The sequence below is a fragment of the Schistocerca serialis genome, chromosome 3 (assembly GCF_023864345.2).
Source record: "Schistocerca serialis cubense isolate TAMUIC-IGC-003099 chromosome 3, iqSchSeri2.2, whole genome shotgun sequence".
Lineage (NCBI taxonomy): Eukaryota > Metazoa > Arthropoda > Insecta > Orthoptera > Acrididae > Schistocerca > Schistocerca serialis.
The window spans coordinates 133,480,517-133,506,254 of NC_064640.1; the positions used below are offsets into that span (position 1 = coordinate 133,480,517).

Consider the following 25,738-nt stretch of genomic DNA (forward strand, 5'->3'; position numbering starts at 1 on the left):
AAGAATTTATGTTTTTAAACTTATCTTGGTCCATAAACGTGTTATCTATCAATGTGATGCTGTCATTTACTACCCGAGTAGGAAAATTAATGGCAGATGTCAAATTGAAAGAACCAAGCAAGTCTTCCAGGTCATTCTTCCTATTACACTCTTTCAGTGAATCAACATTGAAGTCCCCACAAATAATAATTTGCGTTCCCCTATCTGACAGATAGCACAACAAGGCATCCAAGTTTTCCAGGAATAAATGAAAGTTTCCTTAGGGGGACCTATATACTGTTACAATTATAAAAGAGCCCTCCTTCAGTGTACGTTGACAGGCACATGCTTCTATATGTTGCTCTAGACAAAACTTTTTTGTATCTAAGCTTTTTACACAGTGATAACTTTTGACATGTATGGCAAATCCTCCTCTCACCTTATTCTCTCTACTCGTATGGACAGCTAGTTTATAACCACTGATATTTACCTTTTCCATATCAGACACAATGTGATGCTCAGACAGGCATAGTATGTTTATTACGTTATCAGATTCAGTGTCATCTAAACAGACCAGGAGCTCATCTACTTTATTCTTCAATCCTGAAATATTTTGGTGAAAAATGGTAACATTATTTTTTACTTTACTTTTGTGAGAATCTACTTTTTTCTTTAATCCACCAATATTTTGGTTGAATATGGTAACATTATTATTTACTTTCCTGTTGTGAGAATTTTGTGAGTTTTGGACCTCTTTAGCACCTGCCTGCCTGAACTTCTCATTGGACACTGATATTAGTCTAAAAAAGAGGTACATCCATGAGTACTAGTGTCCCCCCTTATGGATTTCGCTAACAACCCTGCCAGTTCACCCTTCCCTTTCCTATTGAGGTGTAGGCCATGCCTTGTGAAATCCTCCCTATCAATAGCCTCGACAGGAACCAATCCAATGTCTGACAGAGTGGCCACCCTATGTACCTGATCCAACTCCATATTTACCCTCCTGACAGAGCGTTTCAACTGGGGCTGATCATGCCGCACGAAAGCAGGCACCAGTCCAACATTGGTATGGGTCATGGCAGAGGCTATTTTCACCAGGTCACACTCAATACTGTAGCCCTGATCCCTATCAATACTGTTTCCCACTCCACCCACTATCATCACATGATCCTGCTTTGTGAAACCCTTGCACAAGGAACCTATATCCTCTACCACCTGGCTAAGACATGCACTTGGCTTGAAAAAGTTTGTGACCTGGTACCTGTAATCTAATTTTTCCTGCAAAATCTGGCCCACACCTCTTCCATGGCTGCTACCTAGCAACAGAACTCTCCTCTTACTATCTACTTTTTTTTTGAAACAGTTGGTTTCCTAGTGAGATTTTATTGTACCTTAACTACATCTACTTCTACTGGAGCCTCTTCCTTACTTAACTGTGGTAGCAATGCAAATCTATTGGTTGTGCCAATTGGGAAACTGTCAGACACTGTCCTCTTTCAGTGGCCCCTGTTCCCAGATACCACTTCCCACCGCTGTTTACCCTCCTCCCACCTTAACCTCTTCAGTTCCTCCCTCGCTCTGTCCAAATCAGCCTGCAGGGCTCTAATTTTCTCCTCCTGTTAAGCTATAATCCTATCTCTTGAGCAAACCCTGCAAAAGAATGGAAGAGTCTCATTTGCTTCCCCGATTCCCACGCCGCTACAATTTCCCCAATGAAACTGCCTGTCACAACAGCTGCACAAAACCCCTGAACTAACTTTCCTATTGCAGCTCACACTCTTAGTATCCATGGTAGTTTGGAAATTAGTTAAGAGATTTACTAAGTGATAATGATAATAAATTAAATACAGATGCAAAAGGACACTAAATATATTTTGGAAACTAATACGTAAGTAAACTATTACCAAATGCGTTTAAATTTGTGATATAACGCTAAATATGCACAATCAAAAATTAGACCTAAACAGCCGAATGAAACCAAAATGAAATTTTTGCGATTACTGGAAGAATACGTAAATAAAAGAAAAACCTTTAATGGCAAGCTTGAAGAACACACCAATGAACATATTTAATTAGTTAATCTATACCAAATGCACTTAATATTGCGGTATAACGCTAAGTGTGCACACTTGGAAAGTAAGGCAAAGCTGCAAAATATAAACAAAACGAACTTTTCGCGATTACTGTAACAATACGCAAATAAAAGAAAAACCTTTAATGGTGAGCTTGTAAAGCACCCTAATGAACGTATTTAATCAGTTTAACTACAGCAAATGCACTTACAATTACGGTATAACGCTAAATGTGCACACTCAAAAAATTAGGCCTAAGCAGCAGTAAGTAAACAAACTAACTTTTCACGATTACTTTAACACTACGCAAATAAAAGAAAAACTTTTAATGATGAGCTTTAAGAGTACACTAAAGAACGTATTTAATTAGTTAAAAGTGTTCAACTTCAATTAATTACAACCTAAATTACTTATCTTTCACAAGAGCTCTGTCTCTGTACGCTCGGCTTTGTGCAGGGCTACCAACCTTCTCCAGGTGGTTGTCAAATAGTCCATAGTACAGCAATGATAGTAACCAACAATATCAGATGCAACTACAGAACTGACTCACGGTTCACTGGCTTTATTTATACCAGTCATGAGGAAGACTATTCGCCAGCGTATTCACTTAGTGAGACAAGTGATGTGCTCACTATGCAAGTGCAGTGCTGCAGCACCCTCTGACAAGCATCTAGGTCTATTTCCTCCAGAGGGCTTTCATACCAGAGATGCCATTTTAACTTTCCCACCTGACCTAACACATTAATGACTACGTACTTACATCTGATCCCAACAAAGATTACATGATAGGATACAGTGGGAATTATGTTCAGACAACCAAGTGGAATATAACTGTCCCTTCTCTGTATGAGAATTGGTAAATGTCTTGTCTGTTACTAAGGATACAGCTGTAGGATCAAATACAATTATGTGTAGAATGATGATTCACTTGTGTAAAGAATCAAATGAAATCTTCGTTGACCTTGGATTATAACCAGATTCATGGACGGAATCCATTATGATATCCTTTCTCAAACCAGAGAATGATAGTACTTCACCAGGCAAATAAATTAGTGTTGCTCCCACAAGCAGTGTAGAAAAAATTCTTGAGTAGTTGTTATACTTTCACCTAGTGCATCCTGTGTGGGTTCAGGAAGAGTTGTTCTATCCTAGATACCATGTACTGCTGGAGATGGTTGTGCAGGAACTTTTCGTACACAAGTAGCACTCTGTAGTGATATTTTTTTTTTTATGTTGACAGAGCTTATGACACTGTGTGAATGTACAATGTACTCTGCTTGATTCACAACTAGGGTTTCCCCCAGCAGGCTCACAGCTCTTTTGTGAATATTTGCTTGGCTACCACAGGTCCCCAGCCTTTGCGGTTTTACTTCCTTTCCATGCTTCAAGCTTATACTTCTGCTATCCCTTCCCCATCTCTCTCTCCATCTGATGGTTTTCTTGGTGCAGACTCTGCTTGGACCTGCTTTATGATTTGGGGCTTGAGTTTCCACTTCCAGCATTTTTTTTACAACTTTTCACTAAAGAAACACAGTCTCCATTGTTGGGTTTGACCTGCCATCGATTTTCAAAATTCTCCAGAAGTGCAGATCATAAAGGGAAGGTTGCCCAATGAAGTGTGTGCTCCACTTTTCTACCTTTCCATCTTTGCACCCTTCCCTTTAATAAGGTAGTACACCCAAAACCCAGCACAGTAACCATCCATTTGGGGGTTGGGGGGGGGGGGTGGGGGGGGGGGCGGGGGGGGAAGAGTGTCATCAAGAACCTGCACATTGGTAGCCCCCTGTCCATGCAGGGATCACACTGCTGGTGCCCATGCTGAAAACGCGCCATGTATGCCAAGGAGTATGTGCCCATAGTGACTGGGGCATAGGGGCTCTGAGCAATGGCTTACTGGCCAGGTAGCCATTGCTGAGGCTAAGTGACACCTATGAGGAGAACCCATGTTTGAAGAGGGTGGCATCAGTGCAGATGAGCCACAAATGAAGCGGATGAAATTACTGCACACTGGTCTCTATGGCAGGAAAGTCCTTGTTTAATGCAGAGAGATACCACCCTAAAATGTTCCCTTTCCTGGCTACGGTATGGGAGGAATGTAAGGGTAAGCAGCAAACAGAGAAATACTGCATTTGCCCGAGGACTGATGGGGGTTCCTTCTTTGCCAAAAAGCCCTTATTCTTTGTGGAGAACATAGAAGACAAGTTTGGGGAAGTGGCAGCCATCTCTGAAATAAAAAGTGGATCAATATTGATTAAAAAACATCCCCTGCCCAGTCACGGGTGCCACTCGCTTGCAAGAAGTTGGGTGACATACCAGTGACTGTCACCCTTCATAATAGTCTAAATATGGTTCAGGGCACCATTTTCCACTGAGACGCACTCTGGCAATCTGATAATGAGCTACATGCCAGCTTGGAGCGATAGGGTGTACACTTGGTCCGTCATGTACATAGGGGGCCAAAGGACATTAGCGTCACTACTGGTGTGTTCATCTTGGCCTGTGAGGGCAATTCATTGCCTGGAAATGTGATATGAATCTATATATTCACACCCCCCTCCCCCCAAGGCAGTGCTTCAAGTGCTTGAAACTCAAGCACACTTCTTCACGTTGCAACACTAGCCCAGCCCCATATGTAGAAATTGTGGATGACTGCTGCATACGAACTCTCCTTGTGCCCCTCCTACCATCAGTGTTAACTGTGGAAAGCACCAGTCTCCCTTCTCACCAGATTGCACAGTTTTCCAGAAAGAGAACAAAATACAAGAATATAAGACTCTAGACAAACTAAATTATCAAGAGGCCAAGAAGAAGTATGAGTGGTTGCACCCAGCATGTATAACAGTGTCATATGCCGCAGCTATGATGACTCTGCCCTCTTTGGCGACAGTACACCCGCCCATTACACCTCTACAGTGGGTCCTCAGGGCCGCTCGACCAAGCCTGCTTCCCTGATGGTTGGGGGCTCTTCTGTTGCTGCTTCCCACCTCCCAGCTGCCGTCAAATAACCTTCCTCCGGCTTCTCTCACCAGGAAGGGGTCCTTCGCGACACTTCTTTCCAAGGCTTCTGCTGTTCTACAACCAGACACCAGCCATTGGCTGAAGGAGCCACAGGCTGGTGGTCTCAAGACTTCGCGGTTATCAGCATTACCTGAAACCGATTCAGAGAAGCCCTCGCAATCATCCAAATCCTCTAAGGAGAGGAAAGATAACAAGTCCTCCAAGAAGAAGGAGGTTCTGGTGGCCCCTATGCCCCCAGATCCCACCTGTTTCACTCCTTTGGCCGAGGCAGAGATTCCAGTGGCCCCTGAGGCCCCAGGTTGCACCTCACAGTGGAATCTAGAATCTGTGTGTATTGATGCATTAACCCCTCAACCAATGGCAGCAGGTGACCCCAGGGCATAACCTGCCTCCTTGGTTCCTTTGTGGCCTCACTATACACTGACAACATTATTGTCCAGTGGAATTGTAGCAGGTTTTTCCACCACCTGGCTGAGCTACGATATTTTTTAGGCACTTCACCTTCTTCTGAATATTAGAGCTGTTCAAAAAGTAATGTGACTTTTCAAATTGCACGGGCAATGTATATTCTATTATTGATCTTTTTTTTTCTTTTTTTCTTTTTTGTTATGTTGGTACACATGTCCCGAATGTAGGTTCACAGTTTCAAGTATACAGCATACTTCATTTGTTTGTGGCAGATATAAAGGTTAGACGTGTTTTAGTGTGCATAGTGATTTTTAATTATTATAAAAAATGGAGTAAAGAATTTGCATCAGATTTTGTGTGAAAAATGGAATCAAGTGCTCTAAAACACTTGAAATCTTGACAGCAGCATACGGTGAGTCTGCTCTAAGTAAAGTAAACCTAACACTGGATGCCCCAGCACAACAACAACAGATGATAATGCCGAAGCTGTGAAGAAAATTGTTTTGGAAAATCATCAAATTACTATAAGAGAAGTTGCTGGGAATGTTGGTATATCTGTCGGCTCATGTCATGCAATTTTTTCAGATGTTGAGCACGAGACGTGTGTCAGTGAAGTTTGTTTCAAATTTTCTCAGTTTTGATCAGAAGAACCGTCACATGAGCATCACTCAGGAGCTCTTGAATGATGTCAATGATGATCCTAATTTGCTCAAAAGGGTCTGGTGATGAAACGTGTTTACAGTTATGACGTCGAAACCAAAGCCCAATCATCCCAATGGAAGCATCCCGGAGAGCCAAGACCGAAAAAAGCATGCCAAGTTTGACAAATGTCAAAGTTCTGCTCACTGTTTATTTTTTTTCCCCATTTACTGTGGCATAGTTCATCATGAATTTTTGCCTCAAAGTCGTACGGTCAATAAGGAGTATTACCTTGATGTTATGCATTGTTTGCAAGAAGCAATACGCAAAAAAGTCTGTAATTGTGGAAAAGCAATTCATTGCTTTTGCATCACTTCAATGAACCTGCTCATTCATCATTGCTTGTGAGAGACTTTTTGGCCAAAAACAGCTCGACAATCATGTTCCCAAAACTGAAGAGACCAATGAAAGGAAAAAGATTTTCAACGATTGAGGAAATAAAAACTGCATCATTGGAAGTACTCAAGGCAGTACCAAAAAGTGCTTATGAGAAGTACTTAGAGTGGGATTACTTCAGAGAGGACAACATGAATATTGATGAATAAATAAATATTTTTTCATAAAAATATAAAGTCACCTTACTTTTTTAACACACCTCGTACACCTTTGGAGGTTGCAGCTATTCGGGTAATGGCATTTCAGGATATTGCCATCTGCGTTATTTACCTTCCTCCTAATGGTGAAGTGTCTCAGAACATATTGTTTGCTTTTGTTTATCATCTTCCCCCACCTTTCCTATTCTTAGGTGATTTCAATGCCCATAATCTTTTGTGGTGTGGCATCTTGAATAGTGGTGCCCTCAAACATTTCAGTGAGGTGCATGGAACTTCTCAGCCATTGAACTTTCCATCTGCCGCCCTTGTCTTGTCCCACCCACCAACTGGAGATTCCACAGTGACCTTTGTGGTAGTGACCCCTTCCCAATATTCCTGTCTCTCTCTCAGTGTCACTCTCCTGGACACCTGCCCAGACGGGCTCTCAACAGTGTTGACTGGGCTGTGTTTGCCTCTGCTGTCGCCCTTGGCTCCCCACCACATGGAGATATCGATGAGGCCGTCCAGAATACAACTGCAGCCATTCTTTCGGCAACTGATTTAGCGATCCCCTGTTCCTTGGGCTCATTCCAACAGAAGACAGTACCTTGGTGGTCATCAGAAACTGCAGAGGCCATTCGAGTATTATAAAAGTTGCTACTCACCATATAGTGAAGATGCAGAGGCGCAGATAGGCACAAGAAATTTTGTCACAGTCTTTTTGTTGTGCCTATCTGCGACTCAGGATCTCCACTATATGGTGAGTAGCAAGTATCCTTTTCATAATGTTGTTAGAGGCCATTAGAGATTGTAGATTGGCTCTCCAGCACCATAAGTGACACCCATCGATGGAGCACCTCATTGCCTGTAAGTGACTCTGTGCCTGAGTCCGCCACCTAATAAAATCAATGTTCTTTGTAAGTTGCTTGAACACATGGCGAGTCAGTAGCTATTTTGGGTCCTTGAGTCTCAGCATCTTCTGGCTCCGTCCCAGGGTGCTTTTCGCCAAGGGTGTTCCACTACTCATAATGTGGTTCACCTGGAGTCTGCCATCCAAACAGCTTTCGCCCCAACATCAACACCTTACAGCCATCTTCTTTGACCTGCAAAAGGCTCATGACACCACATCCTCGGTACCTTACACAAGTGGGGTCTCCGGGGTCTGCTCCTGATTTTTATCCAGAACTTTTTGTCGCACTGTACTTCCTGGGTTCAAGTTGGTGCTTCCCATAGTACCCTCCCTCCCCCCCCCCCCCCCCCCCCCCAATATCCAAAAGGATGGGGTCCCTCCATTGTGGATCAGGCACCAACAACAGCTTGTCAATTATGCTACAGATGTTTGCAGCTCCTTTAAGCATCCAGACTACTGTGTCCTCTTTCCAAACACGGAAATCCATCTCCCACAACGGTATCCCAGATCAGGAATCATGACTGCATCTCCATCCAGTCCCTCCTCTCTGAACTTCAGTTGTTCCCTGTAAGAGCTCTCCTCTGGGCTCACTCACATACACTTCCAAGGTACATCCCTCAACCACAGCTTTGTCTTGACCTATCACAAGACCCGAAAGACTCGGTTCAGCTCGAGACCCTCCACCACCAATTTTTCTCCATCCCTGGCGCATCCTGTGGTTCATAAGTAGTCTATATGTCTGGATCAATGGTTACTGGTCACTTAGGCTTTGCTTAGACTCACAAGGGCCATTCTGAACTGCACTCCTTGCCAGATGGCTGTAGTGTTTTCAGTGTACAGTTGGTAGCCATCTCTTGTGCTCTTGAGCATATCCGTTCCTGCACCAGTGAGTCCTTTCTCATCTGCAGGGACTCCTTGAGCAGCTTGAAAGCTCTCATCCAATGTTAGTCTCGCCATGCCTTGGTTATTGCTACCCAGGATTCTCTGCGTTCCCTTGAACAATGTGAATGCTCTGTAACCTTCGTCTGGACCCAGGACATGTCGAGATCCCGGGGAATGAACTTGCTGATAGCCTGGCCAAACTAGCTACCAGTTAACCGACTCTTGAGATTGATATTTTAGAAACGGACCTCCAATCAGTATTACCCCATCAAGTCTTAGGGATCTGTAATATGGAATGGCTCATTCCTATTTCACCAAGGAAACTGTGGGTGGTAAAGGAGGCTATGAATCCACGGAGGTCCTTCATGGAGGCCTCTTGCAAGGACTCTGCTGTCCTTTGCCGGCTTCTCATCGGCCATACTTGGCTGACTCACTGTCATCCCCTCCATCGTGAGGACCCAACCCACTGTTGTTGTGGTTCCCATTTGACAGTGGCCCACATTTTGCTGGACTGCCCCAACATAGCCACCCTGTGGTGCACTCTCAATCTCCCTGACATGCTATTCCTGTTTGCTCCCTAGATGGGGCATCTTACCTGCTTTTCTTCTTTTTGTACCTGATCTCACCTTTGTTGAGCTTTAGTAGACCTTGGAGTTTTTTCCCATGGGTTTTTTATGGTAGGCCATCTCTGATGTAGAGACATGCAGAACTATCTGTTCATGGAAAAAGACCTTGTGCAGCCAGTCTTCCTGATACATGCGTTATTCAAAATACTTCAGTTTAAAGTAACATAACAAATGCTGTTATATGGAATGTGTTTTTAATAGTTGAAAGAAAAGATTACATATTTGAGAAAGTTTCATATTTCTACATACAGAAAGATTTTGAGGGCATTGCTACTTCCTTAAAATCTATAAAGCAATTGAGGAATGGTACACTTTCAGCTGAAACATCTAGTTCTCAACAATCAACAAACCTTCAGGCAACTTAGTGCCTTGTGGACTATCCCATCAAAACAAGAGCGACACAAAACCTTGAACTACAGCAAAGATGTTGTCATGCAGTGGTATTATAGATATTTTCAAAGAACAACTGAAAGATTATTGGGCTCAAGAAGTTGTGATTGATGTGCAAAATATAATGAAAAGGGTAGATGACAAACTGGTGAAATCAAATTCCTTTCATATTACATTCAGTTGCGCAACAGTTCCAGAACATATCGAGGTAGGTTTCATTCACTCAAATGTGAGGCCTTTATAAAGCAACCCAGTGTGCTGTTTTAAATGCCAGTTCTTTGGGCACATCTCTCTAGTGTATAAGGGAGAAGCCACTTGCAACAAATGTAGCAAGGCCACACGCAAAGGATTGCTTGTTCATATCCTCCCAAGCATATTAATTGCTAATTGTCTAGAATAAAGACTGCAGTGTCTGCCCTGAAGAAAGGAAGATGCAGAGCTAAGAACAACGAAGTGTATATTCTGAGGTGAAAACCTCCCATTTTCACTAATTCGTTTGCTTCAGCCCTCAAAAAGCCTACTAAGAAAGCTGGTGCCTCCACACAAATGGAGGTTAATAGTGCTAGCACTATTACCTGTGTTTGTAAGTGCAGTTGCAACAGTGCTGTTATTACAGAGCCTACAGCTGTTCCCAGAATGTCAGAAAAGGCCACTGTTACCATCATTGTAGAGGTAACAGCACCTCAAAAGCCAGACATTGCTGTGAATGTTTCTCTGAACTCTCCTCTGGCAAACAAACCAACTAGGAAGTGTCAACCACATAAGAAGGCAGGTCGTAAACTGTCATACTATGTTCCAGTGATTCAGTGTTGGAGACAGTGGAATATAAAATCAGCCTGGGGCCAACCGTCTACACCCCCCCCCCCCCCCCCAACTAAGCCTCCAACCACCACTGGTTCCACACCGTGGTGAAAAGACAGGGTGAAAGCACAATTTCACCAATAACTTGACTCTCCATGCTACAGTGGAACACCAATGGGTTAAGGACACATGTAGGAACTGAAACTCGTAGTATTAAGACCATCCCCTGTGCTTGTGTTTACAAGAAATACATTTTAAATCTACTGATGCCCCTGTGGCCAATGGCTGTGTCACAGTGGTAACCCTGGTTTCCATCAGGTCACCAAAGTTAAGTGCTGTTGGGCTTGGCTAGAACTTGGATGGATGACTGTCCAGGTTTTCTAAGTGCTGTCAGCAAGCAGGGTGCACTAAGCCCTTGTGAGGCCAATTGGGGAGCTGCTTGACTGAAGTAGTGGCTACAGTCGCTAAAACGACAGCTGGGAGAGCAGTGTGCTAACCACATGCCCCTCTATATCTGCATCCAGTGATGCCTAACAGCCAAGGATGATACAGCAGTAATGTTGGGCCTTCCAAAGCCTGTTCTGATGGATGCCCTGTGCTATAAGGATATAACCTCTACCATAAAGAAGACTTGACTGGGGAGAAGGCCAAGGGAGGGGTGACTGTGTTTGTAAATAACACACACCACTCCTCTGCTTTGTCCCTGGTTACTGACCTTCAAGCAGTTGCACCTGAAATTCCTGTTGGACAAAGGATCAGTATGTGCTGTCTGTACGTATCACCAAAAGAAGTAATAGGTTCTGAGGCTGTCACAGACCTAGAACAACTCCTCTGTCAATTTTGCCAAATGGGAGACTTCGATGCTCATAACATATTATGAGGCCGAAACTTTACTTGCCCCAGGTGTCTAGTTTTAGAAAACCTCATTATGTCTTGAGAGCTGTGTATCCTCAATGCAGACAGTCCCATTCATTTCAACTATGATACTGTGTCATCCTCAACCATAGACATTTCTTTGTGCTCTCCAGCCATCCCAGGTTCTGCTCAAAGGGAAGTTACTGATGACATTCATTCCATGACCCCTTCTCACTCAGGATCCACCTACCAGATGGGGAAATTCTTGAAAGGAAGCTGCCAAGGTGGATGACCAGCAGTACAAGCAGGATGCTGTTCAGCCAAGTGGCTGTGTTTGAACGCCTTGGCAGCATCCAGGAATGTGTGGACTACATTACACGCGCGGTCCACCATGCCACTGACTTATCGAACCCAAAGTCCTCAGGTTAGGGATATTTTATAGGGATATTTTAAAGCACAGTATTCTAGGATGGCTCCACAAATGGGCCATTTATGCCTATTTCCCCCTATTCATTTGGTACTTCTTATCTAAATGCTGTAGATGGGACATGCTGTCATATAATTTGGAGAAGGAGAACGAGTGTTATCCTGTTTGCCATAGCCATAAACTGTATAAAGGCTATGGTAAGGAGTCTTGAATGGTGCTCCTTATTTGTGGACGATTTTGCAGTGTTTGCTCCTCCTCTGGCACTGCAACAGTTATCGTCATTTACAACTTATAGTGAAAAGGTTAGAGAAGTGGGATGCAAACAACACAGGTTTTAAATTTTCTGCAGATAGGTGTGTGTGTGTGTGTGTGTGTGTGTGTGTGTGTGTGTGTGTGTTAATTTTAATCATTCTTGTTATATTTTTAATTTATGTGACTTGTATGTGAGGGACATAAAGTTTCAGTGAGGTTTCTGAGTCTCATTTTTTATTCAAAACTGCCATTGTTACACCTAAAGGACCTAAAGTCAAGGAGTCAGAAAGCACTGAATGTTTAAAAATGTGCCTTATCCACAGACCTTGGGAGCGGAGAGAGCATGTCTTCTCCAGTTTTACAGAGCTTTCATCATATCGTAGCTTGGTTGTGGGTGTGCAGTGTAAGGATCAGCGAGACCTTCGTACCTGAAGATCATTGATGTGATTCACCGTTGTGGGATCATGCTGGCCACAGATGCTTGCAGGACTAGACCCATACCTACCTCTGTGCTGAAGCTGGAGAACCGCCACTCACTGCCTGGCAGCAACTCCTTGTGTTACACTAGGCATATAAGATCGTCACTGTACACAACACATCAGTGTACCATATTGTTGCTCATCCAAGCACTTTTTCTCCAATCACCCGTGAACAATAGGGCCATTTGGGATCCACATGAAGCATGACCTGGGGTCACTTGTTGTGGGGCAAGTGCAAACCCACATCCAAGGTTGGAACTAATTGCCACCCTGGCTACTACAGAGGTCCAGAGTAATTTTAGATTTAGTGCAGTACTGGAGAGGATGCACTCCTGCCTCTGTTTTTAACACAGTATTTTATGACATTTTAAATGAGTGGCACAACTGTGTGGCTGTATTCACAGATGGGTCTAAACAGGGGGACTCCATTGGCTGCTCTGTTGTTTTCCCTGATCACATCCTCAAGATCCTGTTGTATGAAGACATCACTGCATGCGATGCTGAATTATATGTGCTCCTGAAGACACAGAATCATATGAGATGTCCTTCAATTGCTCAGTTCCTTCTCCACCTATAATGGGTGGGAAGGAGGTACCTTTCTGCTGGGCACCAGGGCGCATGGATAATAAGAGAAATGAACTAGCAGATGTAGCAGCCAAGGGTGTGTATCATGATAATAAGGGTGTGTATCATGATAATAAGGGTGTGTATCATGATAATCAGATTGTTCAGTGTACAATCCTCCCATGTGCTATCACACTCGCTGTCAAGTGTAGGTGGGAAGAATCATGGCTCAAAGCTGTGTGTAGTAATGTCAACTACTGGCCAAGGCATACCTCCTTCAAGCCATGTAGACGAGATGAGGTCTTTCTCACTCGTTTTCGCATAGGACACAGCCATTTGATGCATGGCCTCTTGCTTTGACACGTGAACCCTCCAATGTGTGATGCTTATGGCATGCAGATCACAATTCAACACATTTTAGTCGACTGTGTTTTATATTCAGACAAGAGGTTAGCAGCTAATTTATTTACAAATTGGCACATTAAGAGACAATGACATGAATGAAATACGACTTTAAGTGTTGTGCATTATCCGACTTATTCCTTAAAATTTTAGGGAGAAGTTTTTAATGTGTTGTCAGTGTGACTGGCTAATCCGTGTAAATAATAAGCTACCCACATTCTCCTGCATAATTATTTTAGCTCTCCTCGTGTATTACATGTGTTTTAATTGACAGTTTTAGAACATGTGACCTTATTTACACTATCTTAAAGAATGTGAGTTAGTGTGATTGTGCAGTGAGATTGGGAGAGAATGAGTGTAATTATGTAAGACTTACTCTTTCTTGTTTTATAACATTTTAGACGTTTTAACCACATTTGTTTCCACTAATTTTTGCAAGGGTGGTGATAAACCTCACTGTGAGTACCCATGGACCACAGAAGTGCACAGCAAGAATTGTAATGAACCAGAACTGTATTTTAATGGCACTGTTGTCCATTTTAATAAGTGAGTCAGTTTCTTAAGTCTCATACTTAATCAAAGGTCCACATGGGTACTGCTCTTGTGGAACCTTAAAGTGAGATCACTTCAAGACTTAGATATTTTAAAGTTTCTTAGTGGAAAAGTATGAGGTGCAGATAGGTCATGTCTACAAGAATTCTATAAAGTACATGTGTGATCCCATCCAGACAAGAGGTGGTCCTTAAAGATTTTCCATACAATACACCATGCATTGGGCTGAAGACAGAGGTTTACAGAGTACGTTGTATTGCTTCCCCAAATCAAGTGAGCCTCTACTTACTGTCCGATAGCAGTTTCTGACTGTGCTACATACCTTTAAAGCCAAGCTGACCAAAAGTTCTTCAGCACCCATTGTCATTGGTCACCCACCAGCAGAAGGTAATTTCAGAACTGCCCATGAGCCACTAGATCATAAGGTATCTGGGTGATATAGCTGATAGTAGAGAACAACATAGATATCAGGATTCTTCCACAGTGTTGGAGCAAACATCTGCTCTGAATATATTTTAAACACTTCCATACAGTAAGATGAATACAAAAATATTTCATCTATCAGCATACATTCCTTTGTATTTTAAATGAGTATTGTAATTATACATGTGGCAGCATGCTTTTTGGCACATTGAAAACTTGACTTGAGCACATTCACCTCAATAAACTTCACAAATCTACTCCCAGGTCTAAGGCAAGAAACAATGTAACTCAATCAAGAAAAAGTATAAAAATTTACTACATTGGATGTGTCCCTAGATGGATTCATTTGACTGTTAATCAGCTGTAGGTTTGGTCTACACATTAGATGTGTATTCACTAACTAAATGAATAAGCCCCTTGAAAAATAACTACACTGCGTTTTCATTCCAAAAAGTCACAAATATTGCCACTAAATCCATTCTAAAAATAAGAGTGCACAGCATTTGGTACCAATGTTACTGTTTATTAATTTATTTTTACTATTCAGTTCGCTCAGACTGCACACTCTCGCTAACAGCCGCCATCCATTATTGAACCAATGACCTGGTTAGAAACTGCAACTAAAATCAATCTGTTTACACTCAAAGTGTTCATGTGATATCAAGTAATTAAATTTCCTTTTCAACATGCAAAGGGTATTCAAAAAGTTTTGCACAATCGTCTCTATTTTTTTAATTATTATTTTTGGCAGGAGGAGAATGAAATTTTTTGTGAACATACTTGGAACATTTAGCTATACATTGAGCCTACTCAATGTAACCTCCACCAGCTGTGACACATCTGGCCCAACATTCTTTCCATGATGTAAATGCACTTTGGTAAAATTCTGGGGACTGACTTTTACACCATCACTTGACACAGGAAATAAGGTCTTTCTCACTATCAAATGATTTACCGCGCAGGTGGGCCTTCAAACGACCAAAGAGGTAAAACTCAGATGGAGCCAAGTCCGGACTATAGGGAGGATCAGGAACAGTTTTCCAACCCATTTTCCTGATTTTCTCCTGCATCAAAAGGGCTGTATGGGGTTTGGCATTGTCATGGTGTAGCCTGATGATCTGACCCACAAGCTGTGATCTGTGGGTCTTGATGGCACGTCGCAGGTTGTCCAATGACAAACAGTGATGGTCTCAGTTAATTGTAGAGCCTGGTTCTAAAAAGTAAATAAAAATGACACCACACTGATTCCAGAAGAAGGAGACCATCACCTTTCGGCCTGCTGTTTGTGAAAGTCTTGGTTTCTTCTTCCGAGAGGAACACCACTCCATGGATTGGGTTTTGCTCTCAGGTTCAGACAAAAACAACCATCTTTCATCCTGGCTAATGATGCTGTCAAAACACTGTTTCCACTCTTCAGTAAAGGTCTTCATGAGACCCTCGCACACATTCTTCCTCATTGTTTTCATTTCTCTTGTCAATAATCTAGGTACCCAACACACACAGATTTTTCTGTAACCTAGTGACTGTAGCAGTTATACCACACTACCCAATGACAAACGAGTGATTTCAGCAAGCTGTCTTGTCATCACACATCTGTCATTTTGGGTGATTTGATCAATGGTCTCCTTATTCACATCACTCACTGCCGTCGATGGTCTACCGCATCGTGGATTGTCCAGTAGAGAGAAATCACCGTCTTTAAACCTCTGCAACCACTGCTGGATACTGCTGTTATCCACTGCATCCTCCCCTTAAACAGGGAGCAACTTCCTGTGAGTTAATGTGGCGGAGTCATGGCCAGTCTTGAAGAGGAACTCCATCACCAACCGTTGTCGCAACCTGACATCTACTTCATGGTCCATTATGGCTCACCTGTAAATAAAAGAAAATACTTTTATATACCAACTTATAGCTAAATATTCCCAGTATGTTCACAGAAAAATTCATTCTCCTCCTTCAAAAAATAAAAAAATTAGAGACGACTGTCCAAAACTTCTTGAGCACCTTTTGTATTACGCACTTCTTCACTTTTCAGTGAGTAAGTATCTAAGCAAAGGCTATATGCCACACAGTCTTATGTCTTAGTGAGACAGCCACTTTTCAATTTGTCATACAGAAACTCTCAGTAAATCATCCAGATTGAATATTGATGATTATGTCCACTTTATACTGTCCTCTGTTATACTGTACCTCACATAAATAAATGACTGAACACTTTGCCAAACTTTTCAGAGTAATAACTGTCACGTCCTACCTCTGTGAAAACTGGATCCCGACTCTGATAATTAGTCTGCACAGCAAATCTACCATCTCCAGAACACAGGACGGTGCTCTTTTCTGATTAACTGAGACATATTATGACCAGTGAACATTTTTACTGCTACCATATTTAGGTACTTCCCTGCTCAGTCAAACACAAGCAGTCAATCAATATTTGTATTCTGCAAATTGTGGGCCCAAGGAAAGCCAGGCAGTTGTTAAATAACAATGTCTTTATGTGTCTAAAAGATTAAACTAAAGATATTACTTCCTTGATATAAATACTAACTGTTTTACAAAATGCCTTTCATACAATGTACAGTGTGTGTGATCCCGTACCTGATTACACAACATTATGTACATAATTAAAATTTTAAGATTCATTCTTCATTTTAACTTCTCATTCTCACTATTGTGACTGGAACCTGAAAAAGATTGGGAGCAACTCAAAGAACCCACTGAGGCCAGGGGACTGTCAACAGCAGTTTGCTGAGTGCGGACAGAACAACAACAAGAGGGAAATTGACAACGGAGCTGTCATGGCAGCATAACAAGGTCCAAACAAGTAATCTGAGAGTGAAAACCTGAAACATATCAAAATATAAGACCAAAACAGTGGTATGTAACGAGAATGGTTGTGTGTGTGTGTGTGTGTGTGTGTGTGTGTGTGCAGCAGATACACAACTAAAGGTTTAATCATGGTGCACTACCTTTATATTGCGACCGTGAGCATTAGTTGGCCAGCAAGGAAGGCCTGATCCTGATGCACTACACAACACATTTGGTGTCCCAGCACTTATGCCCAGCAGCTAGTGGGAGGAACCATAGGCATCCAGCAACATGCTGGGGTGAGGCAATTCAGGCAACAATGGCTAAGGTTGCGGAGCATTCTTTGCCATTTGTTACAACGGAAGTTATGATCTTGGTAGCACAAGATTGTTACATAAATGTTTACATGGTAGGACTCAAAGTCCAAATGAAAGTTTCGACAATTGTATATGGGAAAGGATACCAAAAACTGTTCTAGTAGGACTAAATACTTTGAAAATAGATGTGCTAGATGCTGTTCTACATTTCAGTGATGGTGCAGTGTCAAGGCTTAATGCGACAGAAGTGGTGGGAGTGCTTGGTGGATTAAATATACATAAAGCTCTAATAGCCATTGACAAAAGGAGTCTCTTCGAAGCAGAAAAATCAGTGTTGGAAGCACCAAAGAAGCAAGTAGAAGAAGACTAAGAAGAAGAAGAAGAAGAAGAAGAAATGTGAAAAAGAGAAGGGAGGAAGAACAACACAGGAAACAAGATGAATATGGATCTGGGATGCATTAGTGTCATGCAAGTTTAATAGAAAAAGCAACTTCTAACTTTAACTTGAATTTTCCGAAAGTTAAATCATTTCATGTTCTGGTACACTTTGCCTAAAAACTATTAAAGACAGATAGCTGAAATTTTGTATACTGTCTTAAAACATGCCTAACTAAAAAGTAGACTGCTCTTGTGACTTAATTTTGAAAATTAAATGCTTTTTTTGACAAAAAAAAACCTTGAATTCATTTCCAAAATTTTTGATAATCATACTGAAAAATTTTTGTGTCACAATTTGTGACAGCGCCATCTTTTCAACAGTCTGCTTTAAAGATAATAGTGTAAAGAACTTACAGGAAAAAAATAAACCTTCTACTTTGTTTGTATTTTGAGTAGTGTGTACCTGTGATGTACATAAATAATTAGTATGGTTTATTTCACTTGCAACAAAAAAATACAATTAAAAAAAAGTGTGAAAGCTAAAACTGTGGTTCATACATAAAAATGTTCCCAAAAGATGCCTTAAAAGATAGTAAGCTTTGTATGGGCTTACAAATCATATTCTTTGAGTTACATGATTTAGAGAACTGACAATTTTTTCAAGGTTTCCCATGGTATTCACGGACCAGTCTGCTCAAGACCATCATGGGCACAACTAAGGTGGTGGTGGTTCCCACTGTTTGTTAACTTTTTCTGTTTAAACTACTCCACTGTACAATCTGCTTCACCACTGGAGGATGGGGGAAATGTCAAACTAAATAGGTGTTCAATGCCATCTGAGGCACCTAATTGTTCGACAGCCATTGCTGTTAATTGGAGCCCATTGTCTGATGTGATGGTTTGGGAAAGCCCTTTGACACTGAGAACCTGAATGAACACTCTAATTGTGGTGTCTGTGATGGTGGACACTCTGCTGACCACATAGAGGTAGTTAGAGTTAGTGTCCACAACAAGAGTTAGTGTCCACAACATTGATTCACATAGAACCCAGAAAGAGGCCTGTGAAATTCAAATAAATGTGGTCCCAGGGGTGATTTGGGAGGGGGGGGGGGGGGGGTTGGACCACGGATCGAAAGGTTGAGGTGGAGTGGCATGATGTTGGGTGCAAGTAGAACAGCTGTGCACCATGGCTTCTATGTCCTTGTTCAGCCCTGGCCAATAGGTCTAACGATGCATTAGGGCTTTCATCTGTGGTATAACCTAATGCCTACAATGGAGGAGTTGTAAAACTAGAGGCCACATGACAGCTGGGATGTCGATATGGTGAGCATCTGCCTCAGCGTCAAGCAGGAGAATGTTGGTGATGATGGACTGATGCTGAGAGAGGCAAGACCAGGGCTAGAGCCCCACATTGACATCCTTTGAAAAGTTTGTGGGCGACCCATGGAGTGCTTAGAGCATGACATGCCATAAGATAGGGTCACGGCATGGGTCTGCAGCAATTCAAGCAGCCATAATAAGAAACCCAGTTTGTGTCACCATTCCACATCTATGTAGAAACAGGAGATTTCCTGTTGGTCAAAGGCCAGGTCTGGTCCCATGGGTTGGCAAGATAGAACATCTGCATTTGCGTGTTGTGTTGTTGGCTTGTATTTAATGGCATAATTGTAGGAGCTGAGGAAAAGTACATGACACTGGATCTGTTATCCTGTCCTATCTGGAAGATGGAAATGTGATATGAGGAGGGCTGCCTGTGGTTTGTGGTCTGTAATGAATGTAAACTTATGCCAGAACAGGTAAACATGGAACTTCTTAATTGCAAAGATAATTGCTGAAACTTATTTTTCTATCAGTGAGGAGCTGGTATCAGCATCTTTGATGCATAGGCAATCAGTTGCTCAGTACTATCATCAGTCCTATAAATCAACTCTGGTACAGTGCCATATGGAGAGACATCTGTGGCCAAAGTCTGTGGACATGATGGGAGCAAGGGGCATAAGGCAGGGAGCTGAACGCAGCATACACTTCAACTGCATAAAAGTGAGCTGACAGTCAGCTATCCATCTGTACTTAACACCTTTCTTCCGCAACTAATTTAGCAGATGCATGACATGGGCCACTTGTGGGAGGAACTTAGAATAATAATTTACCCTCCCCAAAAAAGCTCGTAACTCCTGTAAGTTTTTGGGGTGGAATAGAGATGTAATAGCTGCAATGTTGCGGTCAGTCGGCAGTGCTCATTGTTGAACAAGTGTTCAAGGTATACCACTTACTTCTGAAAAAAAAAAAACTGGCATTTGTGTAACCAGCACTTGAGCCTTGTGTCACACATTGTAGTAAACAGGTTGCACAGTTAGTCCTAATGCATTGTGCCCATGACAATTAAGTCAGCGAGATAGTGCAAGCAGGGATGGACATGGTTAACTGTTCCAGGTAAGTCTGGAAGGTTGCTGGAACAGAAGAGATCCCAATAAGCAAGTGCCAAAGCATGTGTTGATAACAATGATACTTTGTGACTCTTCATACAGTGGGTCTGCAAATATGTGTTATCAAGGTCTATCTTAGAAAAACATTCACCTCCAAGTCAAGAAGTTCCTCTGGGTGTGGTATGGGTTAGATTTACACTTCTGTCTGGGTATTGGTTGTCGATTTAAAGCTTCTGCACAGCCAGAGGGAGCCATTATCTTTCTTGACCACCACAAGGAGTGCAGCCCAAGTGCTGGTCTTGACAGGTTTGATCACCCCAATCTTGTGAATACGATCAAGTTCCTACTTGACAGCTGTCCATAAGTAGACTGGAATGGGTTGTGCCCGGAAGAAACGAGGCACTGCCTCTGGACGCAAGGAGATATGAGCCTGGAGATCCATGTTGCACCCTAGGCAAGGTTTGACTATAGGTGCAAATGCATTCCAAAGGTTGCCTAGGTCAGAGACAACCTGAACCTCTCCAGTAATGGAGAATCCAAACAATGTGAAGGCATCCAGACCGAGTGAATATTGACAACAACCAACATTATCAGCCTTGTGACCTCTTTGTAGGTGGAGGTGACTGTGATTTGACCTAGGAGAGGAATCAAACTCTCACCATACGCGACCAATGTACTGGAGGTTGGGCCAGTTTAGGAGAACCCAAACAAGCATATGTTTGGAGATTTGCCAGGGACAAGGTAGCTATTGTGTCCATCTGGAAACGGATGTCTTGATTCACAATTGTGTGGTTGATGAACTACTTGGAAGTGAAAGGATTGCTTCGAGGAACACTTGTTTGAAGTTCATGCTCCATCCGTAGATGCGTGTGGGGAAAGGGGGCCAACTGTCCTGATGGTTTAGGACGCAGTTCAGAGATGCCCATCTTTCCCACAGTGGGTGTGGTGCACCCAGAGATCCAGACAGTCCACAGACATGTGTGCTGTGAAGCAATTGGAACATGACGGTAAACCTGCTGCCTATGCTGAAGGGGTGTGGCCAGCTGTTCACAGACCAGTCGACCCATCAACTGTAAATGAATCATGATGCCATCATCTGGAAAGGGGTTTATGAGTATTCCTGCTTTATTGTATTAGTAGACAGCTAGCAATATGTACACAAGGAAAAAGTTTAGTGTTTGTATCCAGCTAATATTAATTTCATGAAGCAGTATTTTATGTTGAGACAGATAACTTTATTTAAATAGGCAGTCATTGCATGGGAATATGTGGTGGTATGCACACAATTGTACATACTTTTAATCTTTTTTAATATACTTTTGAATTATTTTAAATAACAGATAATTTTAGTTAATGGAAAAGTAACTTTTTGCTCATTTCCAACTCACTCGTCCAACATAATTTCTAACTGGCTCTATCAGGACTGTTTAGCCAATTAAATTTCGCCACTGATGACCCATAAACGTCTCTTATAAAATCTAATTTCCCAAATGCGTACAGTCATAAAGCAAGAGCACTGATGATGACCATGCAGTTGATCATTCTAAAACCATTGTCACCACTGTTATCACCATAATAAATGGATGTGTTACAATGGAAGTTACTATGTAGAATTTACAAGGTTTACATATGTTCTCTCTTATTTCCAAAGATTTTGATTCTCTGTAATTAGCTTTTGTGCAATGTCACTGTTATAATTCCAACCGCACATGTTCAAAGAAGACAAACATCTTTTCCATTTTACTCATTTATCTTTTTTGAAATATGGTCAGGACATCACAGTTCTGTTGGCAGGCCACCATTGTTGAAGAAATATATGTATAATTGTAATTTATTGAAAACAACACTCGTACAACCTTACTGGACAACAACAGTAGTTTCAGCTACAGCCTTTCCCTTCAAAAATCTGATGTGCTGTTAATCATACACAAAAAACAGCCACAGAAGTGAGCACTTCTTGTAGAATGATGCCTAACTTGAAATGAAATTCCAAGCATATTAATACTATTGATATGGAATGTTTAAATCTTGTTGTTATACTGCAGTAATTTTAGTGAGTATAAAGATGCGCCAAAGATTTAGGTAAACTCTCAAATGAAAGATATACTTGCAAACCAGAATTAATAAATTCATAATTTACTTAACAGACCCATAAAAGTAATCTGTTTATAATGTTTTTGATTATTTGTATCTTTTTTCAGGAAGGGAAGAAATTAATCCTGATGATCTTAGAAATTTTATAGACCATCACAAAGAACTACAGTTCTTAGGTCTCATACACTGTGATGTATGTTTTGAAGAATATTTTGTGAATCCTCATTGTAGTGGCTATTATAAAAACTTGGTGGTGAGTTGGTTCACAAGTATGTTTCATTCAGCTGCATTTTTAAAGATTATTTCAGTAATCTGTTTGTATCGGTTCATTCATTTTCACACATACTATTTATTTATATGAAAGTACTGTCTTGAAATAGAGTGACACTTCTTATCGTTTGTAAGCAATCACTTTTAGGTTTTTAAATTCATGATCCTTTCTTTCTTTTGACATCTGTAGTTATACTGTACAAATTGTGTAAGCTGATAGACAATTTTTATATGAAAACAAATCTTTACCTTAATTTTATATGCTTAAACTTCATTAGTAGACAGTGGAACTGTTACATCATTGACACTGACCTCAGGATGACATATCATGCCTTCCCTGTTTGAGCAGTTAACATTCCTCCCTTTGTTTACTTTTCAGTACTGCCTCCACTATCACCAATGATAGACTTTTTAATTCCCCAACCTCGAAGAGCCTAGTCATTTCTACATAAGTATTACAATTTCCTTAGATCCTACCCATACATTAGAAATATGTTTGCATCTAAAGTACTATTCAGAACTCCATCCAAGCTGAAAATTTCTGTGCACTCTTTCAAATTTGTTATACAATTACCATGACTTAAATTGAAGCTTCCCTTGTGCACCCCTGTGACTACCACTTTGTGTCTTGATTTGCACATGTATCACTTGCTCCTCTAGCACTATCTTATTGTGTAATCCTCATGCACTGACCTCACATACTTCCCAGATTTGAAATCTTTTTACAGTCGTATGCTTTTCCTGTAACCACATTAAATGTGGGAGCCTCATAGACCTGTTCTGCATGGTTCCATCTCTTAGTTGTGTGTATGTGTGACAGAAATGGAATCTAGCATGCCATTTGCTTAAGAGGGCATGAAAAAACACATCCAGGCAGGCAGGTAGGTTTATCAGGTCAGTCACAGTTTGCTGGAAACACGACTTTAATTTTAAATCAATAATTGTTTATGCACTGCATTTCTCTCTGCAACTAACATAGGCAGCTTACCGTGACACAAGAAAGCTATTACCCCATGCACCTTAAAACTAACTGCCGCTCAACTGCTTTCCACTCACAGTCACATCATAAAACCCACGTGTTACAGGACTCTTGCTGTTATGTACTGTCCATTGGGTGTACCTGGTTGAATGTTAGAAATTTTAAAATCTACAAGTATTAATTCAGTTTCTCACAATTTATTTCTTAATCAAATTTGCTCCTATCAAGTTTTTGCAACTAGTATTTTCCTACTGTAATCGTGCTTCTCAGCTGCTGTGAATTTTGTAACTTGTTTTCAGGTGGCTGGAACTGGTACGGAAGCTCAGATAATGGAGGGCCTCAAACGATACACAGCAAGGCCTTTCTATGTGCAGAAATGTTTATACCACTTGTTTAGATTAACACCAAGCTTCACTGATGCTCGTGTTGATATTATAAAGGTACATTATCCTTACTGTGTAGAAGAGATTATGTGAAAACTGTTCAAGTGAAATAAGTTTGCTTTTATTTTAATTTGCAGATTGGTGTAATGTCATTCTTGCATTTACTTCCACTTTCTGATATCCAGTTCATACTTGTGACGTGCTATAGTTCCTACATTTTTTGAGATACACATCCCCTTCATATCATTAACATAGTTACCACATCCATTAAAGATTCACTGAGTTGTAAAAGTTTAATTTCGTGGTGCATCTGTATCTATTTTTATGAAGGGCAGCAGATGGCTTTTTTACATGTCCATTTTTCCACAGTTCCTATTTATAGTAGCAAAATCAAGCAGATTTATCATATTTCAGTGACTATGAGCTTTGTTGAGTTTGTCTTACGTAAAGTGATTGGTTAGATGTTAATCTATCAGACTAGCATGGTAAATGCAGATAAGTGTTTTGTGAGGATAAAATGACAAGTTCTTAGCTTGCAAGGGAAAGAATATTTCTTTCATAAGAAATATACTTCTTACTGTAGTAGTATTTTAGGTCAGTGTACTCTGTTAGCAGATTCCATGCCTGAGGCGTGATTCTGGAAGTTCTGTCTCCAGTGACCATTAACCCCTTCATTGCAACCAAAACATTTATCAGTCAACAATTTCTTTAGATGTGGGATTAGGTGGAAGTCATTAGATGCCAAATTTGGCGAAAACTGTGAATGTTCCAAAATTTCATATTTCAGACTCTTCAGTATTCTCATTGCCAAAGCACCTAGTGTGGTATATTGTGCTGATGAAAGACCTTTTTTTTTCTCACTCAAGCATCTTCTCATATAGTTCATCTAGTTGTTACAGAAGACTTGCAAAATAATCAGTAAGAAAAATCCCTTTTATATTCCAGAAAACACTGGCAAACCTAGCAAACCTTTTATAAAATTGATGTTGCATTTTTTCATTGAGGGCTACTAGCTTCCACTCATAGCTTTGATTGTTGTTTTGTTTGTGGCATGAAGTGTTGGACCCATCATGAAAAATGTAACATACTATTTCTTTTAATATGCCTATGACATCAGGAATTTTATACACCTCTAACTGCTGATTGTTCATTACCATACTGAATGTTTCCTTGATGGTTTCATATGTGACTGCAGTATTTCAGTGCTCCTTATATATATATAAGTCCGGGCAATATGCATTGAGCTGCGCATATCTTAACTGTTGAGAAGGTATAAAAACCTTTAAAAAAAGAGATAGGTACCACTTGATGTACATTATTGTGCAATGTGTATCAACATCAGAAAAATAAAAGCTATCTGTCAATGCCATCTTGTTCTGAGCCAGAATTTTGTATCATATCCCCATACTGGCCAAGTTTATGTTACAGTTGAATATGTCCATTACATGACTACAGTGCTTTCATACATAGTGAGGAAACACAGTGCAGTTGATTAGGATAAGATCAGAAACAAAATAATTTTTAAATATCATTGCCAATAAGGAAAAAAGAAAGGAAATAATACATTGACTGTTGTGAAAATAAGAGCAGTGCCTCCAAGGAAGTATTAGTGCATTCAGAATTACAGGACAATAATATACTGTGACTGTACAGTAAAGAATTATAGCAATTTTAATTATCAGGTGTACTGAATTATGTCTATATCTTACATAGCCTTTGTTCACATTATACTGTTTGTGAGGTTTACCAGATGTGCTGTTTTGTTTCTGCTGTTTCAGAAGGCAAACTTAGAAATTAATAAAGCTCTTGAA

General features: G+C 41.0%; 1 protein-coding gene across 1 annotated transcript in view; it reads left to right on the forward strand.

Moving 5' to 3' along the window:
• The window catches only part of LOC126469833 (protein zyg-11 homolog B-like), a 222,541-nt gene that overhangs the window by 124,953 nt on the left and 71,850 nt on the right, over positions 1-25,738 (forward strand). The window contains exons 6-7 of the mRNA XM_050097124.1: positions 22,403-22,548; positions 23,844-23,984. Coding sequence (XP_049953081.1) covers positions 22,403-22,548; positions 23,844-23,984 — 287 coding nt within the window. The remainder of the gene's footprint in view (positions 1-22,402; positions 22,549-23,843; positions 23,985-25,738) is intronic.